The 16793-nt window shown below is 40.3% G+C and overlaps 1 protein-coding gene across 3 annotated transcripts in view; it reads right to left on the bottom strand.

The window, feature by feature from the left end:
* LOC124882763 (gamma-secretase activating protein) overlaps window positions 1-16793 on the bottom strand; it is a 56095-nt gene that overhangs the window by 11413 nt on the left and 27889 nt on the right. For all 3 annotated transcript variants that reach the window (XM_047389298.1, XM_047389299.1, XM_047389297.1), the window contains 5 exons: window positions 15032-15093; window positions 11881-11976; window positions 2387-2457; window positions 2116-2210; window positions 1612-1731 (listed from right to left, as the gene is read on the bottom strand). In XM_047389298.1, the coding sequence (XP_047245254.1) occupies window positions 1612-1731; window positions 2116-2210; window positions 2387-2457; window positions 11881-11976; window positions 15032-15093 (444 nt within the window). The remainder of the gene's footprint in view (window positions 1-1611; window positions 1732-2115; window positions 2211-2386; window positions 2458-11880; window positions 11977-15031; window positions 15094-16793) is intronic.

A 16793-nucleotide genomic window follows, 5' to 3' on the forward strand; every position in this document is an offset into this window, starting at 1 on the left:
GCACTATATTGTTTTGTAATGTTCACGTTTTATTCATGGTTATTTATTATTGTTTCTATTTATTTTTTCTTTAATCTGTCCTGATGCTGAAACTACTTAATTTCCCCCGTGGGGGATGATAAAGTTAATCTTATCTCTATATTAATAACTGTCTAATTGTTATAGACGTTTATGTGCTCATTTACTCAACTATTAAGAGGGTGGATTCCTGCGCTATTGAGCATGTAGCGTCTTATTAATTCTCTGTTCATTGTACTGAGAGTACCTCTCCTTTCTCTCTGTCTTTCTGCCTTCTCTGCTTAAGACACTCTTAAGCTCACTAAAAGTCCTCCTCACCACTCCAAACATTTCCTCACGTTAGGAGCTCTCTTAAGGCCTAAGATGCTTTGTGAATAATTTTTATCTTACTGAGGTAAAATTCTGATAAATATTTTTTTCTTAGAATGACGTCACTAGGAGCTACTTTTCGTCTTAGGATTCTTTTAGAATACGGGCCCTGATGAGCAAAAATAAGGATACTCCCTGGGTCAGAATGTTAAAAATGTTACATTTATTATTATACATTTATTCTAATACGTATATTATCCATATATCATTTTATTTTTAAAGTAATAACATTTCTTGCTATTTCATTATAAATAGAAGCAATTGGACCACTCTAATTAGAATTTAATTTAAAGGTTTTGTGTATATTTTGTCATATTGTGAAACCGTAGTATTTTTACTCGGAGTATACAATGAAAATCCTAAACAGGCCTAAGCCTACACATGACACCTCATTCATTACGTTTTGAGAAATTACTGTACCTGCCTAAGTTACACCCTAGCTAAAGATTAATTGTTGCAGTGCTATGAACTGAGGGACGTGCATCCTTTTTTATTACTGTCTTCTCAAACTTCCAGTCGGTTGAAGCACGTGGCCGCTCAGTCAGGTTTTGCAGGAGGTTTCTTCCTGTTAAAAGGGAGTCTTTCTTTTCCAATATCGCCACATTCTTGCTCAGTATGAGGGGTTGCTGCAAAGTCTACGGCTCAAGGCAACCAGCTAGGCTTCCCTAAAATTTTAAACTTTTTACAAACTGGTAAAATAAACTGAACTTGACTGTTTTGTATGACAGCTAGAATAAAATTTGAATGTATGTAGCTGATTTGAATCTGTTGAAATAATTGGATTCATTGATCTACATAAATGTAGAATCAAATCAGATTAGTTTGTCTGGTTAAGTTAATTGAGATGAAATTTGTTGTTAATAGGTATACAAAGAAATGTAACAGAATTTAATTGTTAAGCTTGTTAACAAGGAATAACCAGAACATAAATGGCTTCTGAAGAAATAAACTGTTATGACTATGAAGAGGCCAATTAAGGTAAAAAAATAAAGTTTGCTGCAAGTAGTGTGTCACAAAAGCCCAATTTCTTTTACAATTTAGACTTGACATTGATTGAAAAACTTCACATTCAAAGAAAGACTTTCAGATAGTATGGAGAATGACTGCCTGAGAGACATATTGAAGTTAGGGAGAATGCCTGGCTTTTTTCAACATTTCTGTTTGCAGAGTTCCTTACATGAGCTATTTTTCCCTAAGAACGTGTGGGTGTGTTTACACACAAACCTGTCATGAGACGAGACACGAAGGTTTCGGTGAGTTGCAGGAAACCGTGGTCAATGTACTGTAGAAAGGTTTGATGGGGGAGGCAACGAACAGCAAACACAGCAAACAGGGTGTGATAGCCTGGAGAAACAAAAGAATGAAATGAGAAAACAATATTGGAAAAAGGCTGAAATATTCAGAGGTAAAGCTGACACTGAGGAATGTATTTTATACTAAATATTGTATTCTAACATTTGTGAATGAGCTCCTTCCAAACTCGCTTTAAGATTAAAGTTTTCCTCCTGACTAGCATGAAAGAATTATGTACCAAACAACTGCAAACACTGTGAAATGAATTCAAATGGGTGAAAATGTATTCCCATCCACCCGGAGCTTCGTCAGCATTCCGCTAATGCACAATTCTGTCGTGCCTCACTGGAAACACGTTATTCTTAGTGCCTCACAGAGAGACAGACAGGATTATAAGAACAAATAAAACTGTGATTGTGCACGTCTGGACGGTACCGGGTGGGAGGGGCAGGCAAAGGCCCTGGGTGGACTCTAGGATCCGAAGCATGAAGTGAAATACAGCCCACTCGGATGGGCCGCCCTTCTTCGTCCTGAGCCCCACATACCAAATTGGAAAAAAAAACAACAATTTGAGAGGATTATGTAAGGTGAGCACATGTTGGAAGAAGAGACCAACAGCTTCCACATGTAAAAAAAAAGCAGTGCATATGCTTCATCTTAGCTGGAATGCTTCAAAGTCGTCTATGGAGGAAGTGGGACTACTTACAGGCACAAAACATGAGGACCAAGTTTGTTCTTCAACCAGGCTGACTCCAGCATGTGTCTGATGAGCTCTAGCTAAACAAAGAAACACACACACACATTTTGGTGATTTGAAAAAGACATGCTCCATTAGATTCAAATAAAATGTTTCACTCTGATGAAATCAGTCACAAGGAAAATTTGCAAAACACAATCATTTTGAGCTGATGCCTGAAAACACACAACGACGGCAAGTTTTTCTGCTATAAGGACTCTTTGTTCCTGTAAATCAAAGGTGTCAAACTCCATTCCTCGGGGGCCACTGTTAGGGTTTAGATAATTTAGATATATCCCCAGTCCAACACACCTAAATCCCATGGTTAAATTACCTCCTGAATATGGAGTCAGGTTTTACAGATAACCTGACTAAATACAAAACCCCTTCATGAGGACTACTAAATCGAGGCACGTGACGTCGCCCAGTACAGTTGAGCCGGGATCGGGACGCGTCGGAGAGCGCCTGGTGGCCAGGTTTCTCCTCGCGGGACCCGGCCGTGCCAAGCCCAAATGAGAGACGCGAGGCCATCCCCCAGTGGGCCCACCACCTGCAGGGGGAACCGTGAGGGACCGGTGCAGAGGATTGAGGGGCAGACGAAGGTGGAGACCTCAGCGGCCCGATCCCTGGATGCTTAGGCTGGCTCTAGGGACGTGGAATGTCACCTCGCTGGGGGGGAAGGAGCCTGAGCTTGCGTGGGAGGTCGAGGGATATCGACTAGAAATACTCGGGCCTACCTCCATGCACAGTGTGGGCTCTGGAGCCCATCTTCTCGAGAGGGGCTGGACTCTCTTCTACTCTGGAGTGGCCCACGGGGAGAGGCGGTGGGCTGGGTTTGGTTTGCTTGTTGCCCCCCAGCTCAGACATCTCTTGTTGGGGTTTACCCCAGTGGATGAGAGGGTCGCATCCCTGCGCCTTCGGGTTGGAGACAGGTCTCTGACTGTCGTTTCGGCCTACAGGCCGAGCGGTAGTGCCGAGTACCCGTCCTTCTTGGCGTCCCAGTCGGCGGTACTGGATAGTGACCCTCCCGGGGACTGCATTATTCTGCTAGAGGAATTCAACGCCCACGTGGGAAACGACAGTGACACCTGGAGAGGCGTGATCAGTAGGAATGGCCTCCCCGATCTGAATCCAAGTAGTGTTTTGTTATTGGAATTCTGTGCTAGTCACGGATTGTCCATAATGAACACCATGTTCAAACATAAGGGTGTCCATCAGTGCACTTGGCACCAGGACATCCTAGGCAGGAGGTCAATGATTGACTTTGTTGAGGTATCATCAGACCTTCGGCCGCATGTTTTGGACACCCGGGTGAAGAGAGGGGCTGAGCTGTCCACTGATCACCACCTGGTGGTGAGTTGGATCCGCTGAAAGAGGAAAAAGCCGGACAGACTTGGCAGGCCCAAGCGCATAGTGAGGGTCTGCTGGGAACGTCTGGCAGAGACCTCGGCCAAGGATGTATTCAACTCCCACCTCAGGGAGAGCTTTGACCAGATTTCAGAGGATGTTGGAGACATAGAGTCCGAGTGAACCATGTTCTCTGCATCTATTGTTGATGCTGCTGCCCGTAGCTGCGGCCGTAAGGTCTGCGGTGCCTGTTGCGGCGGCAATCCCCAAACCCGGTGGTGGACACCGGCAGTAAGGGACGCTGTCAAGCTGAAGAAGGAGTCCTATCAACTGTGGTTGGCTTGTGGGACTCCTGAGGCAGCTGACGGGTACCGTGGGGCCAAACGTGCCGCGCCCGGGCTGTGGCAGAGGCAAAAACCCAGGCCTGGGAGGAGTTCGGTGAGGCCATGGAGAAGGACTACTGGTTGGCCTCGAAGCGATTCTGGCAAACCGTCCTGCGCCTCTGGAGGGGGAAGCAGTGCTTCGCCAACACTGTTTACAGTGGGGGTGGGAGGCTGCTGACCTCGACTGGGGACATTATTGGGCGGTGGAAGGAGTACCTCGACGATCACCTCAATCCTGGCATCACGCATTGTCTGGTGGAAACAGAGGCTGGGGACTCGGGGTGAGACTCTTTCATCACCCAAGCTGAAGTCACCGAGGTGGTTAAAAAGCTCCGCAGTGGCAGGGCTTCGGGGTGGATGAGATCCACCCTGAGTACCTCAAGTCTCTGGATGTTGTGGGGCTGTCAGGGTTGACACGCCTCTTCAACATTGCGTGGCGGTCGGGGACAGTGCCTCTGGACTGGCAGACTGGGGTGGTGGTCCCCCTTCATAAGAAGAGTAACCAGAGGGTGTGTTCCAGCTACAGGGGATCACATTCCTTAGCCTCCCTGGTAAGGCCTACACCAGGGTATTGGAGAGGAGAGTCCGGCCGATTGTCGAACCTCGGCTTCAGGAGGAGCAGTGTGCTTTTCGTTCCGGGCGTGGAACACTGGACCAGCCTTATACCCTCTACAGGGTACTTGAAGGTTCATGGGAGTTTGCCCAACCGGTCCACATGTGTTTTTTGGACCTCGAGAAAGCATTCGACTGTATCCCTCGTGATTCCCTGTGGGGGGTGCTCCAGGAGTATGGAATCGGGGGCCCTTTATTAGGGGTCATCCGGTCTCTGTACAAGCGGAGCAGGAGTTTGGTCCGCATTGCCGGCACTAAGTCAGACCTGTTCCCGGTGCATGTTGGACTCCGGCAGGGCTGCCCTTTGTCACCGGTCCTGTTCATAACTTTTATGGACGGGATTTCAAGGCGCAGCCAAGGGCCGGAGGGGGACTGGTTTGGGGACCAGAGGATTTTGGCCCCCTCTAGCCAAGATCTACAGCATGCGCTGGGGCGGTTCACAGCCGAGTGTGAACCGGCGGGGATGAAGATCAGCTCCTCTAAGTCCGAGGCCATGGTTCTCCACCGGAAAAGGGTGGCTTGTCTTCTTCAGGTTGGAGGGGAGTTCCTGCCTCAAGTGGAGGAGTTTAAGTATCTCGGGGTCTTGTTCACGAGTGAGGGAAGAATGGAGCGGGAGATCAACAGACGGATAAGTGCGGCTGCCACAGTAATGGGGGCCCTGTGCCGGTCCGTTGTGGTGAAGAGAGAGCTGAGCCGAAAAGCGAAGCTCTCGATTTACCGGTCGGTCTACGTACCTACCCTCACCTATGGCCATGAACCTTCGGTCATGACCAAAAGAACGAGATCCCGGATACAAGCGGCTGAAATGAGCTTCCTCCGTAAGGTGGCCGGGCACTCCCTTAGAGATAGGGTGAGGAGCTCGGCCATCCGGGAGGTTCTCGGAGTAGAGCCGCTGCTCCTCCACATCGAGAGGAGCCAGTTGAGGTGGCTCGGGCATCTATACCGGATGCCTCCTGGACTCCTTCCTCGGGAGGTGTTCCAGGGGACGGCCTAGGACACACTGGAGGGACTATGTCTCTCGGCTGGCCTGGGAACGCCTTGGCTTTGTGTTATTTTGAGTGTTTGGTTGTTTCTTCCCCCCTCGTTCATAGCTCCTTTAGTTACTGTTGTTTTTCTTATGACTTAGTATGATTTTCTCTTTGTTGTCATTGTTGCCATTATTATTATGATTGTTCTCTGTTTTCCTTGGGTTCTTTAATTAGTTCTCCATCTGGTTTCTCTGTGTTTTTATTTGTGGTTAGGTATATATATGTATATATATAGACAGGTAGTAATTAAGTTTCTGGATTATACAGGTCTGGCAGCACTCAGGTCTAGGTGTGGCTAGTGGTATTGAACTCAGCAGTCCAAAACGTCTGATTAATCACTGTTAAAACATGGTTTAGTTACCAAGGAGGTCGATTACTTTTACCATAAGGACAGGTTAGTTAATGAAGCCTTTTTTCTGTAGTAAATTAAACCATCATTTAAAAACTACATTTTGTATTTCCTCAGGTTATTATTGTCTGATATTCAATTTTGGTTAAATAAAAGTACGAGAAAAAAACAAAAACAGAAAAAATCTCTAAAGGTGTAAACACTTTTTCACAGCACGGTACACTTGTTCTACAATCAGTTCTCTCACTTTCCTTTTCCCCATTTGCCGAACACTGATTATGTGAGCTTGTTTCCACATGCATTCGTCTACAACCGAGATCATTCCAGTAAAGCCAACTTGTTTGAAACCTGCCTGCTGTTTTCCACCAATGAGCGTTCAGCTGTTTCCCGAACAATAACAGGAAGACGGTCTGCCTCATCCACATCCTGAACACCAGTGGGAAACCTGTACCTAATACCAGCAGTAACCTCCTCCTTTGACCTCAGTGTGGAAGTTTCAATAAGCTGCTCTTATGTAACAGATACGCCCAGAAAACTGAAAAATACACAATCATAATAAGCTTCTCCAGGCATTTTCTCTTATTTTTACACCTTTCTAATTCCCTAATGGAAGCTGAAGTTTTCTAATCATAACCCGGGAACTCACAACTAAGACTTACACTAATTATTCAGAGTAAAACTCTGTTTTCCAGCTTTTTCTATATCTTTGCTAATATTTTTACAGTATCCTCCACATTTGTTGGCAACCCTGGTATAGACATATAAAAAGCCTTAAAATAAATTAATATTTTATCTGAGTAATTGATTTTTTTTTACTTTACACATTCCTGCTCACTGTACATGTAGGCAAGATAAGCTGGAGTCCTTATTGTTTGCCACAAAGCCAAAATGTTTAACATGGTCTATTTGCCTTAATTCAAAAAGAAAACAATTATTCCTCCTGCTGTCATGTTTTTTGAGGCTTTGGACACAAATGTAGGCAGGAGGCAGGCAGCATCATAATTTATGAAAACTTTATCAAATAAAAGAATAAAAAATAACCAGAACAAAACAGAGGAGTAAACCATGGACCGTGATTAACTCGAGCTGAAACCAGTGAGTGATTAGTTAAACAGATGCATGACAACTGGGATGGCACATGAACTGGTGCAACTAAGAGAGGCTGATGTGACAAAATAGACATGGAAGGCACGTGTTCCTTAGAGCTCCACACATACCTTCTTATGCATCTTGTTAAAGGGACTTGAAATCACAGGAACAACTTGAAGGAAAATGCTAGAATTTTTGAAACCTTTTTAAAACTTTATACCTTAACACTGGTAATCAGCCCATTCCTAGCTCTAATTTAGATATGGGCTAGGTTAGCACCTGTTTTCCTGGAGCCATTTCCAGGCGTTTTTGGATTAACACCCATTTGAATGGCATGTTTTCTTGTCTTTCTGGTTTTGAAGAGTGACAAATAAAAATGCGAAGTAACTGATAACTATCAATAACTGTTTTTTTTATCCATTTTTTTTTTCCAAAAATGACTTCAGTTTAATTTATTTATTTATAAGAAATATATCAAAAATGATTGTCTAAAAATATTTTCTCATTGTGGATTGTTTCCCTACAAAAAAAGTTCTGAATTTCTAGGTTAAAACACATCTTTACAAGGGATACCAATAAATGTGGAGGATGCTGTAAGTGCAATGCAGGCAGACAATGTGTGATCACAGTTTTTGTGTACAAACTCAAACAATAAGGAAACACATGGCAAACAGTCACAGCCTCATAATGAATAAACCTGATTTGGCTTTCTCAGATGAAATAAATTAAATCTTTACTAAGTAATTTGTCTCAAATAGAAAACATTGAGTATCTTCTGCAGCAAAATCCACAAACCTCGCAGCCAGTTTCATTTAATTGCATTAGTCTCAAATATGTGACCAATTCATACCCAGTAATTAGCAGGTTATTCTTCGTCTGAGCTGCTTTGTTGCAACTGGGGCGGGAAATAATAAATATCAGTGACAATAATGCAGAGTGGAGCTGTAATCTATCAGAGTAGATACTTCCCTGGCTCTTAAAAGCTGTAATCTATTTCATCCCCTCTGTGTCGATGCAGCCATTAGTCTAAATACGCACCAACAAAAGGGTGACAAGATCTTTATTTGTAGAGCAGTAGTCACGTCTTTCGTGAGGTTTTTTTAAAAGAATGACTAAATTTGTCATTTGGCTGCACGGTGGCGCAGTTGGTAGCACTGTTGCCTTGCAGCAAGAAGATCCTGGGTTCAATTCCCAACCGGGGGTCTTTCTGCATGGAGTTTGCATGTTCTCCCCGTGCATGCGTGGGTTCTCACCGGGTACTCCGGCTTCCTCCCACAGTCCAAAGACATGCCTGTTAGGTTAATTGGTCTCTCTAAATTGCCCTTAGGTGTATGAATGAGTGTGTGCATATTTGTTTGTGTGTTGCCCTGCGATGGACTGGCGACCTGTCCAGGGTGTACCCCGCCTCTCGCCCATAGACTGCTGGAGATAGGCACCAGCTCCCCCGCGACCCACTATGGAATAAGCGGTAGAAAATGACTGACTGACTGACTAAATTTGTCAACTGCACTTAAAATAAAGTGACCCTAAAGCCTGTTTCTCTTTGAATAAGTCTGTGTCTATCTCCGTTTCACTCAGCTGAATAAAGCCAGTAATCACCTCGTGTGCCTGAGCCGGAGACCGGCCAAAAACGATTACACCAGAACCTATTTTTGTTCCATTCAGCAGGATGTTGAAGGTGCGTGGTGAAAATCCATGAGCCTGTCACAGCAAGGGAGGATTTCTTCTTCTTCCTCTCTGTTCCTATTTTACCTCTGCAAATCTCAAACCTTGGCACATTCTGCTTTCTATTCAATCCAAGCCTTACCCTTGGCCTGATTTATGCCGCCACGTTGATGTGTGTTGTATGTCTGCTTTCAGTGCCTCGAAACCGTGGAGGGATTTACCTCAATGGAATATTAAAACCTGACTTTACAGAACCAACAGACCCAGTGAGTCACAGGACAAAGACTTGGTGTCTCATTTTACTTGGTTATGCAAATAAAAGGCTCTCCTCTATTCAGTCTATTGATGTAATAAAACAACATAAAACACCTAAAGTGAAGTGCTTTTGTACAGCGTCGAAAATCTTCCATTAATTAATTTGTTTTAAATGTAAAACAGTTAATGTTCTTCAGATAAATCCCCTTAATAGCTGTTTGCATCCTTACAAAGTGCTTTCATTTAATGTGTGTTGACTCTCAGCTCTGATGTTGATTTTAGCAGCTTTGAAGAATCTGTCGCCTTACAAAATATGCAAATTAAAGCCAAATGTAGAAACCCTGACAGGAAGGTGCCTTGAAAACTTGTAGGTTTCTTCCCTGGCCTTTTTGAGCTCTAAGAAAACACTTATCAGCTGCAGTTCAGCTGACATCGTGGCATCAAAAGAGTGGCAGTGTCTGAGAAATACTGGGGGACCGACTGAAGGACTATCCTGCAGTTTCCTTCCTCTCTTCAAACCAACTTGGTTCACACCTTTGTCATACAGCTCACAAAATCAAAGCCTAGTCCTGTTCTCTGTGATTATTTGTATTATTTTTATCTGTTTCACTTCTATTTCCTTCAGTATATGTCATATTTTCCTAAAGTAGGACCTTGTATTTTGGACATCTGTAGTTTACCTCATCCCAGTCAGTGGTGGCTCTTGCATCAACTCATGTTTCCCTATACACAACCAAACCAAGTCTACTTCCTCAATAATTCCCATTCCATTAAAAAACTCATTCTTATATGGTCCTAATGCCAAGAAAGCATTAAAAATGCTTCTTTTTTTTTTCACAAACAGAATAAAGGTTTCGTAAATCCCAAAGTGAACTGTAAAAGTTCTTTGTTCAGTGTATTTCATTACATTGCTGACACTGTAAACACCATGGTTAAGATATTTATAGAGATGGAAGATATTTATAGGACAGTGGAAGCCCATTCCCCATTGTTGAACATGCTAATAGGCAATGGAAAATTTGCTTAGGACACGATGGAGGGATAATTGAGTTTTTTTTCCTCAGATTACTACACACTTAAAGCATCTGGAGATGTTTCTCGTTTCCTTATATTATATATATATATTTGTTTGTATTTTTTTTTAAGTGAACTTGATTTACAGCACTCAAAGTTTATGAGGGTCTAATCTAAATTTGTTTTGAGATTATTTGGGGGGTGCAATAATCATTTTTCCCCCCTTCATAATTTTTTCACTGTTGTTTTGGTCATTTTTTTCCGGATAATTTTCAGACGTGAAAATGATCTGCTACACACTTGCATTTTAGAAAGACAGATTAACATGCATGTTTTCAGACCGCGAACTCCATGCAGAAAGGTTGGGATTTGAACCCAAAACCTTCTTGCTGCATGGCAACAGTGCTAACAACTGTGCCACCATGTAGCTAATCTAAATATGCCCCTAAAGATAATAGAGTGTTGTGTCTATACATAAGCAATTTAGCGTAGAACCAATTCAACGTCTGCTTTAAGGAAAGTGGCCTGACTTTAGCTGAATACATATAGTACAGACCAAAAGTGTGGACACACCTTCTCAGTTTTCTTTATTTTCATAACTATGAATATTGTAGCTTCACACTGAAGGCATCAAAACTATGAATTAACACATGTGGAATTATATACTGAACAAAAAAGTGTGAAACAACTGAAAATATGTCTTATATTCTAGGTTCTTCAAAGTAGCCACCTTTTGCTTTGATTACTGCTCCACACACTCTTGGTATTCTGTTGATGAGCTTCAAGAAATATAACAGAGTTAAAGGAAAAATAGTACTTTAGGAGCAATAAGATGATTTTTGAACAGATATAAGTTTAAAATTATAATGTTGTAGTATAGTAGATGGATGGATCTTTTTTAATCTTAATAACTTTCTGGTAAAAAAATGTTAAAGAACTAAATATTTCTATTTGTGATAGTAATTTAAAAAGTGTTATCTTGCATTTTTTACATAGCATTTTCATAAAACATAGAAAATAAAAACAGGAAGAAATATATAGTTTTGTTTGTTTTATTATTAGGCTGCAAATTATTTGCTTTCTTACATTATCCTACATAGAAATTGAACATCCCATTGAAGGAAATGTATTCCTTCTGTTTTTTTAAAAAGGTTTCTCCTTTGTTTTAAAATCTTAAAACCTAAATAAGATGATTGTTCTTTCATTTAAAAATCATTTAATCATTTAAAACAAATTTCCTACAATGGATATTTATAAAAAGTTATGTTTTTCAAATGATTAGGGTTAATGTTTGTGGTTGTAACTTGACAAAATGTAAAAACCTTCAAGGGGTTTAAGTCCTTAAAAGTACCTTTTGCTTATCACACCTTGATTATTTTGAACATGAACATTATTATTTTGCACATTTTTCTGTCTTGTAAATGTTTTTCTGTTACTACACTCCTCAGGTGCCAGCAGCGTAGAATGAAACACAAAAAAACCCATGCCTGTTTTGCAAGACTTAAAGAATCGTTTTATGGCTTCCAGGACCTCTCTGAAGTAAAAAGTCAAACCATTTAGTTTAAGTGCAAGCCCGCAGACTGTTTTCCACTGAGTGATTTCTGCTGTGTCACTTAACCTTCCAAGGGTAAGGGAAAAAATTGAAATAAATATAACTTCTACTTCAAAACCACTTTATCATTAACCAGCGCACACACATAAAAACATGCACTGTGCACCTACCAGTTTGGCTACATAGTTGACCACCAGAGAGTCAATCTTCCTATTTCCCAGTTGAGGCAGATGTCTGTTGAGATGTTCTCGAAGCTTGTCGACTGTCTGCAAATGCAAGATACACACTCAAATTTTTCAGGCCATGTGGTTTGGACTTAAATGTATTTGCATGATTTATGCAAATATTTGAGGGCAGTTGGCAAGGTCAAACAGAATTTAATGTAAATATACCTGTTGATGCGAAAAGATGAAGAGGGTAAAAGAGTCTAAGAAAGAGGGGGTGAACACGTTTCTGAAACTGTAGGAAGACTAAAGATGTAATTGGGAGAAGTGATGGAGGGAATAAACTTAGTGAGATCAGAGGACTGGGTCATCCCAAGAATAGCTTAACTGAACTCTATTAAAATTGAAGCTTTCTGCTCTTTAAAATATTGTGCTGAGCACTGGGAAAAGTTAAAGATATGAAGTTGTCGGTCAAACACTGCACACTTTAAAAAAAGCAGGAGAAGGACCTTAAGATGCCTCTTTTGTTACGAGTCGAGTCATTTGAAGTGTAACAGGACCATCACTATAACAGATGACTTTAGGGAGTGAAATAACTGGTTGTCAGCATTTTACTGTGGATTTCTAGTGATCTATGTATGTATCAACCTGTGTTATTGGAGGAACAATTACTGGCAGTTCTCACACATTTATCATGCAGTCACCAACACTGGACAGAAAATCAGCACATTTGAATTCAAATTAATATAAAGCATGTCAAATTGTGAATCTAAAAGAACAGTTGATAAGTATTCCAGGCACTGCTCTTTGATTTTGAGTGTCAAAATGTTAGACTTTATCTTTCATAGACGCTCAAAGACTCTAAACAGACTTTGAAATACTTTAGCACTACCCAAACTAAAGTAATACCTAAGTAAGATATAATTTAAATTTCAAAGTAATATTTTCATAATTTTATCTTCTTCTGAAGAACATAGGTCTTTTAACTAGAATGCCAAATGAAAATGTTAGTTTAAACAATAACACATCCTAAAAGCTATATACTGCTTAATATGCCTGTAATTAGCAACATACTGATACTGCTTTTGCTGTTCCCAGCCCTGACATCTGATAAAATGCAAAGAAAATCACTTGATGCAGCAGGCACTTTGATCATGGTGGCAATTAATCACTAATGTTGAACCTTTTTTAACCTACTTATGACACCATCACTGAAAACTATTACAGACACTGTGACAAGAATCAACCAAAATCAAAACAACATGATAAAGATCACTAAACAGATCACAAATAGCTGATCTATTGTCTTAGTTTAGAAGCAGTTTCAACTTACTGCTTTTCTAACTTCCTGTTTTCACCAGCTGTGCTGGGATGCTAACATTCACTTGTAAATAAACAAAAAACAGGTAGAGACTCCATTTCAGCTGTATTGTCTTTTTATTTTTCTCCTCATTCACAGTGCTAGTGACATTTTTATCGCAACGTTACTTAAAAGACGTTCATGCTGCTTGAGTGATGCTTCTGTCAGCTAGTCATCACAATATAGCAACTTGAGCTGCTGTGACACTGTTTCCTATCTTTCCATGTATGCTGCCTTAATGAAAAACACATTATAAAGGTCTAAATGATTAAATGGGGATTGTTTTTAAAATATCAGGTCCTTTCACAGGTAGTTACCAGGTAGTTACTTTTGCGGTGATATCATGGTCTCAGAAAAGGTTTCTTTTTTTTTTTTTTTCATATTTACGGATCAAATGACCATCCTGGAACGATTTTTCAAAATTCTATGAGTGCCCTCAAGTGGTCAGATAACCTTTGGCATAAATTAGAATCAAGGTCAAGCTGTTTGTTTTGACTTTTACTCTCAAGCATCATTCATGCTGAGTAAAGTAAATCATCATCAATCTTCAAGCACTGAGACAGTATCGTCATAGTATTGCTTGAGATGTAATGTTATTATTGGGTTATTGCTACAGCATTTGAGTGGCAGTTTTGTAAATACAGTAGAAGTGGTTGATATCTACATTATGTATGCAGTGTGAGATCTATACCACTGAAACCAAAGAATTCTTGGATATGTTTAAAAGATTAGAGACATCCTGGCTTACCCTGAAATCAAATTATGTCTGATACAGTGCAAAATGCATAGGAAGGTGATGCTGGAGCATTATTTATCTAAGGTAGTGTGAATAGTGTGAAGAGGTAGAAATTTGCTAATCTAATGTTTAAGTTACAATTGAAATGTATTCTCCAAACTTTTTTGTGTTTTACACATTTGAATTTCTTTTTCTACCTTTTACTTTAATAGCTTCATGCTTAGGTGTCAGTGAACAACCTTTCCTCATTTAACATGAGCGGGCCAATTTAAATGCAAATGGCCCACCCCTATCATGGTAAAAAAAAAACTCTATATTCCACTTTTATATGTTATAATATCCTATAAATATTTAGTGTATCAATATTAAAATCTAAATGTGATCATGCACAGAAGATGCACAAACATGATGACCTTCGAGGTGGTAATTAAAAACGTTATGAATTGTATTATTAGCATTTCTTTCTACAAGATTGCAACTATAATGTTGAAATAGACCTTTATTTGAACAGCATTAGCAAAGCTAATACTCAAGGTGCTAAAGGTTCGCTATGCCTTACCCCCTAAATGTAAAGAGAGCTCCCCTAGAATGAGTAGTAATTCAAGGTATTTAAAACTGTAACCTCTTTCTGTCAATTGCACTTATTTTTCAACACTTATACACACATAGAGAAATAGAAACACTCATGTTTCCTGTGCTTTTTTATTTGGACCATACCTTTGACCAATGGGTGGCAAATGTTCCCCTTATCTTAAGGGAAAATCTTTACTCTGATATTTTAAAAAGCTATCTTCAGTGGTAGTTGCTTGCTTCATCTCCTTAATAATTTAGAGCTGATTTCAGAACCAGAAAAGTATTGCCATAAACACTTTCCTATTTACCTGGTTCAGTTTTCTAAACAGTAAAATAATTTCCCAATAGCTGTTTTCTGGAACTTGGAAGCCTAAAATGGTATGACTATTATTATTATTATTTAGTAGGTACTGACAGTTTAACACATTTTTAAACACTGTAATATGTTTGTGTGAGTGCAGACTTGTAGCCCTTGACAGTTTTCTCACCAGGCCGATGAATGCCCTTTGCTGATGGTCTTCTTCTTGAAAAAGTGGCACCAGCTTTTTTTCTACAGACAAAAAGCACACACACACACATAAAATATCTGTTTCTGAAGTAACTTTTGATGCCAAAGCTATATTATTGCAGGCACCTCAGTGAAGTAACAAGCTTTTAGTAAAAATGGGAAAAATCTAAACCTTTTGGCCAGTTACTGAGACAAAAAGGATGGTGTCTTGTTAATTAGCAGAATCATTTGGTGTATTTTTTGCTTTAAAGATACATCTCCTGACTTCAGGGATTAGGAGGCAGCATCCCTACTGTGCAAGTCGTTTTATGTCAGTCTCATGAAAGCCAACCATGTTTCAGCTTAGATACTTTGCATACACAAATACACACCATCTTTGATCATGCACACAAAAAAACGCCTTTTTGATGCTGTACCTTGACATACTACGCCAAAACAAATTCCTTGTATGTCCAAAAACGTACTTGGCAATAAAGCTTTTCTGATTCTGATTCTGATTCTGATTCTGATACTACAGATATAAATAGCTCTATCATGGACAGGCCAACATGCAGAAGATGCTGTCAAACTTGCAATAAGCATGTTTGCAGCTTCAAGTAATGAACATTTATTGCCCTGCAAAAGTATTTATACCTATTTCCCTGGAGCACATGCAGGTAGATCTCAAAAAATCTAAAAATTGTGAAAGTGAAACTCATATATTTAAAAAATTCATTACACATAGAGTTAAATATTGGAAGCTTTTATTTCTTGTAATTTTGATGTTCATTGCGTACAGACAATAAAAAACCCAAAACTCAACATCTCAGAAAATTAGAATATTACAAGATCAATAAAAAATGATATTTTTAAACAGAAATGTTGGACACCTGAAATGTATGTTCAATACTATATGCACAATACTTGGTTAGGGCTCCTTTTGCATGGGCTACTGCATCAATGCAACGTGGCATGGAGACAATCAGCCTGCGACACTGCTGAGCTGTAATTGAAGCCCGGGTTGCTCTTATAGCTACCTTCAGGTCATCGCATTGTTGGGTCTAGTGTCTCCTATCTTCCTCTTGACAATACAGTGGTTGGGGTCAAGCCTGTTTGCTGGCAATTAAGCACAGCATTACCATTATCTTTAAACAGGGTGTTGGTTTTTAGGTAGTGTGGGCAGGTGCCAAGTCCTGAGGGAAAATAAAATTCACTTCTTTATAAAGCTTGTCAGAAGAAGGATGCATGAAGTTCTCTAAAATGTCATGGAAGATGGCGGCGTATTGAACTTGATAAAATATAGTATGACATCACCAGCAGATGACATGGCACCGCAAATCATAGCTCACTGTGGAAACTTCACACTGGAGTTAAAGCAACGTGGATTATGTGCGTTTTCAACTCTTCCTCCAAACTCTGTGACCTTGACCTCCAATTCAACAAAAACTTTACTTTCATGTGAAAAGATGAATTTGAACCACTGAGCAATAGTCCAGGGTCTGTATTCACAAAGATTCTCAGAGTCCTCTCAGAGAGCTCCTTTCTTAGCCTACAAATTCTTTGCAAGGACTCCTAGTGGGTGATTCTGTTCACTGTTTAGAGCGACTAAAAATGTCTATCTTAGTGAGGAGGTGTGGTTGACCACGTTGCTAGGTGTGACACTTCTACGAGCTGTGATTGGTTGTTAAAAGAAACAAGAACAAAAACAAATGCAGTCCTAGCACTCAATGGAGAGAAATTAACTGATGATAGAATTTAGACTA

This window comes from Girardinichthys multiradiatus, chromosome 17, assembly GCF_021462225.1.
Source record: "Girardinichthys multiradiatus isolate DD_20200921_A chromosome 17, DD_fGirMul_XY1, whole genome shotgun sequence".
NCBI classification, from domain to species: domain Eukaryota; kingdom Metazoa; phylum Chordata; class Actinopteri; order Cyprinodontiformes; family Goodeidae; genus Girardinichthys; species Girardinichthys multiradiatus.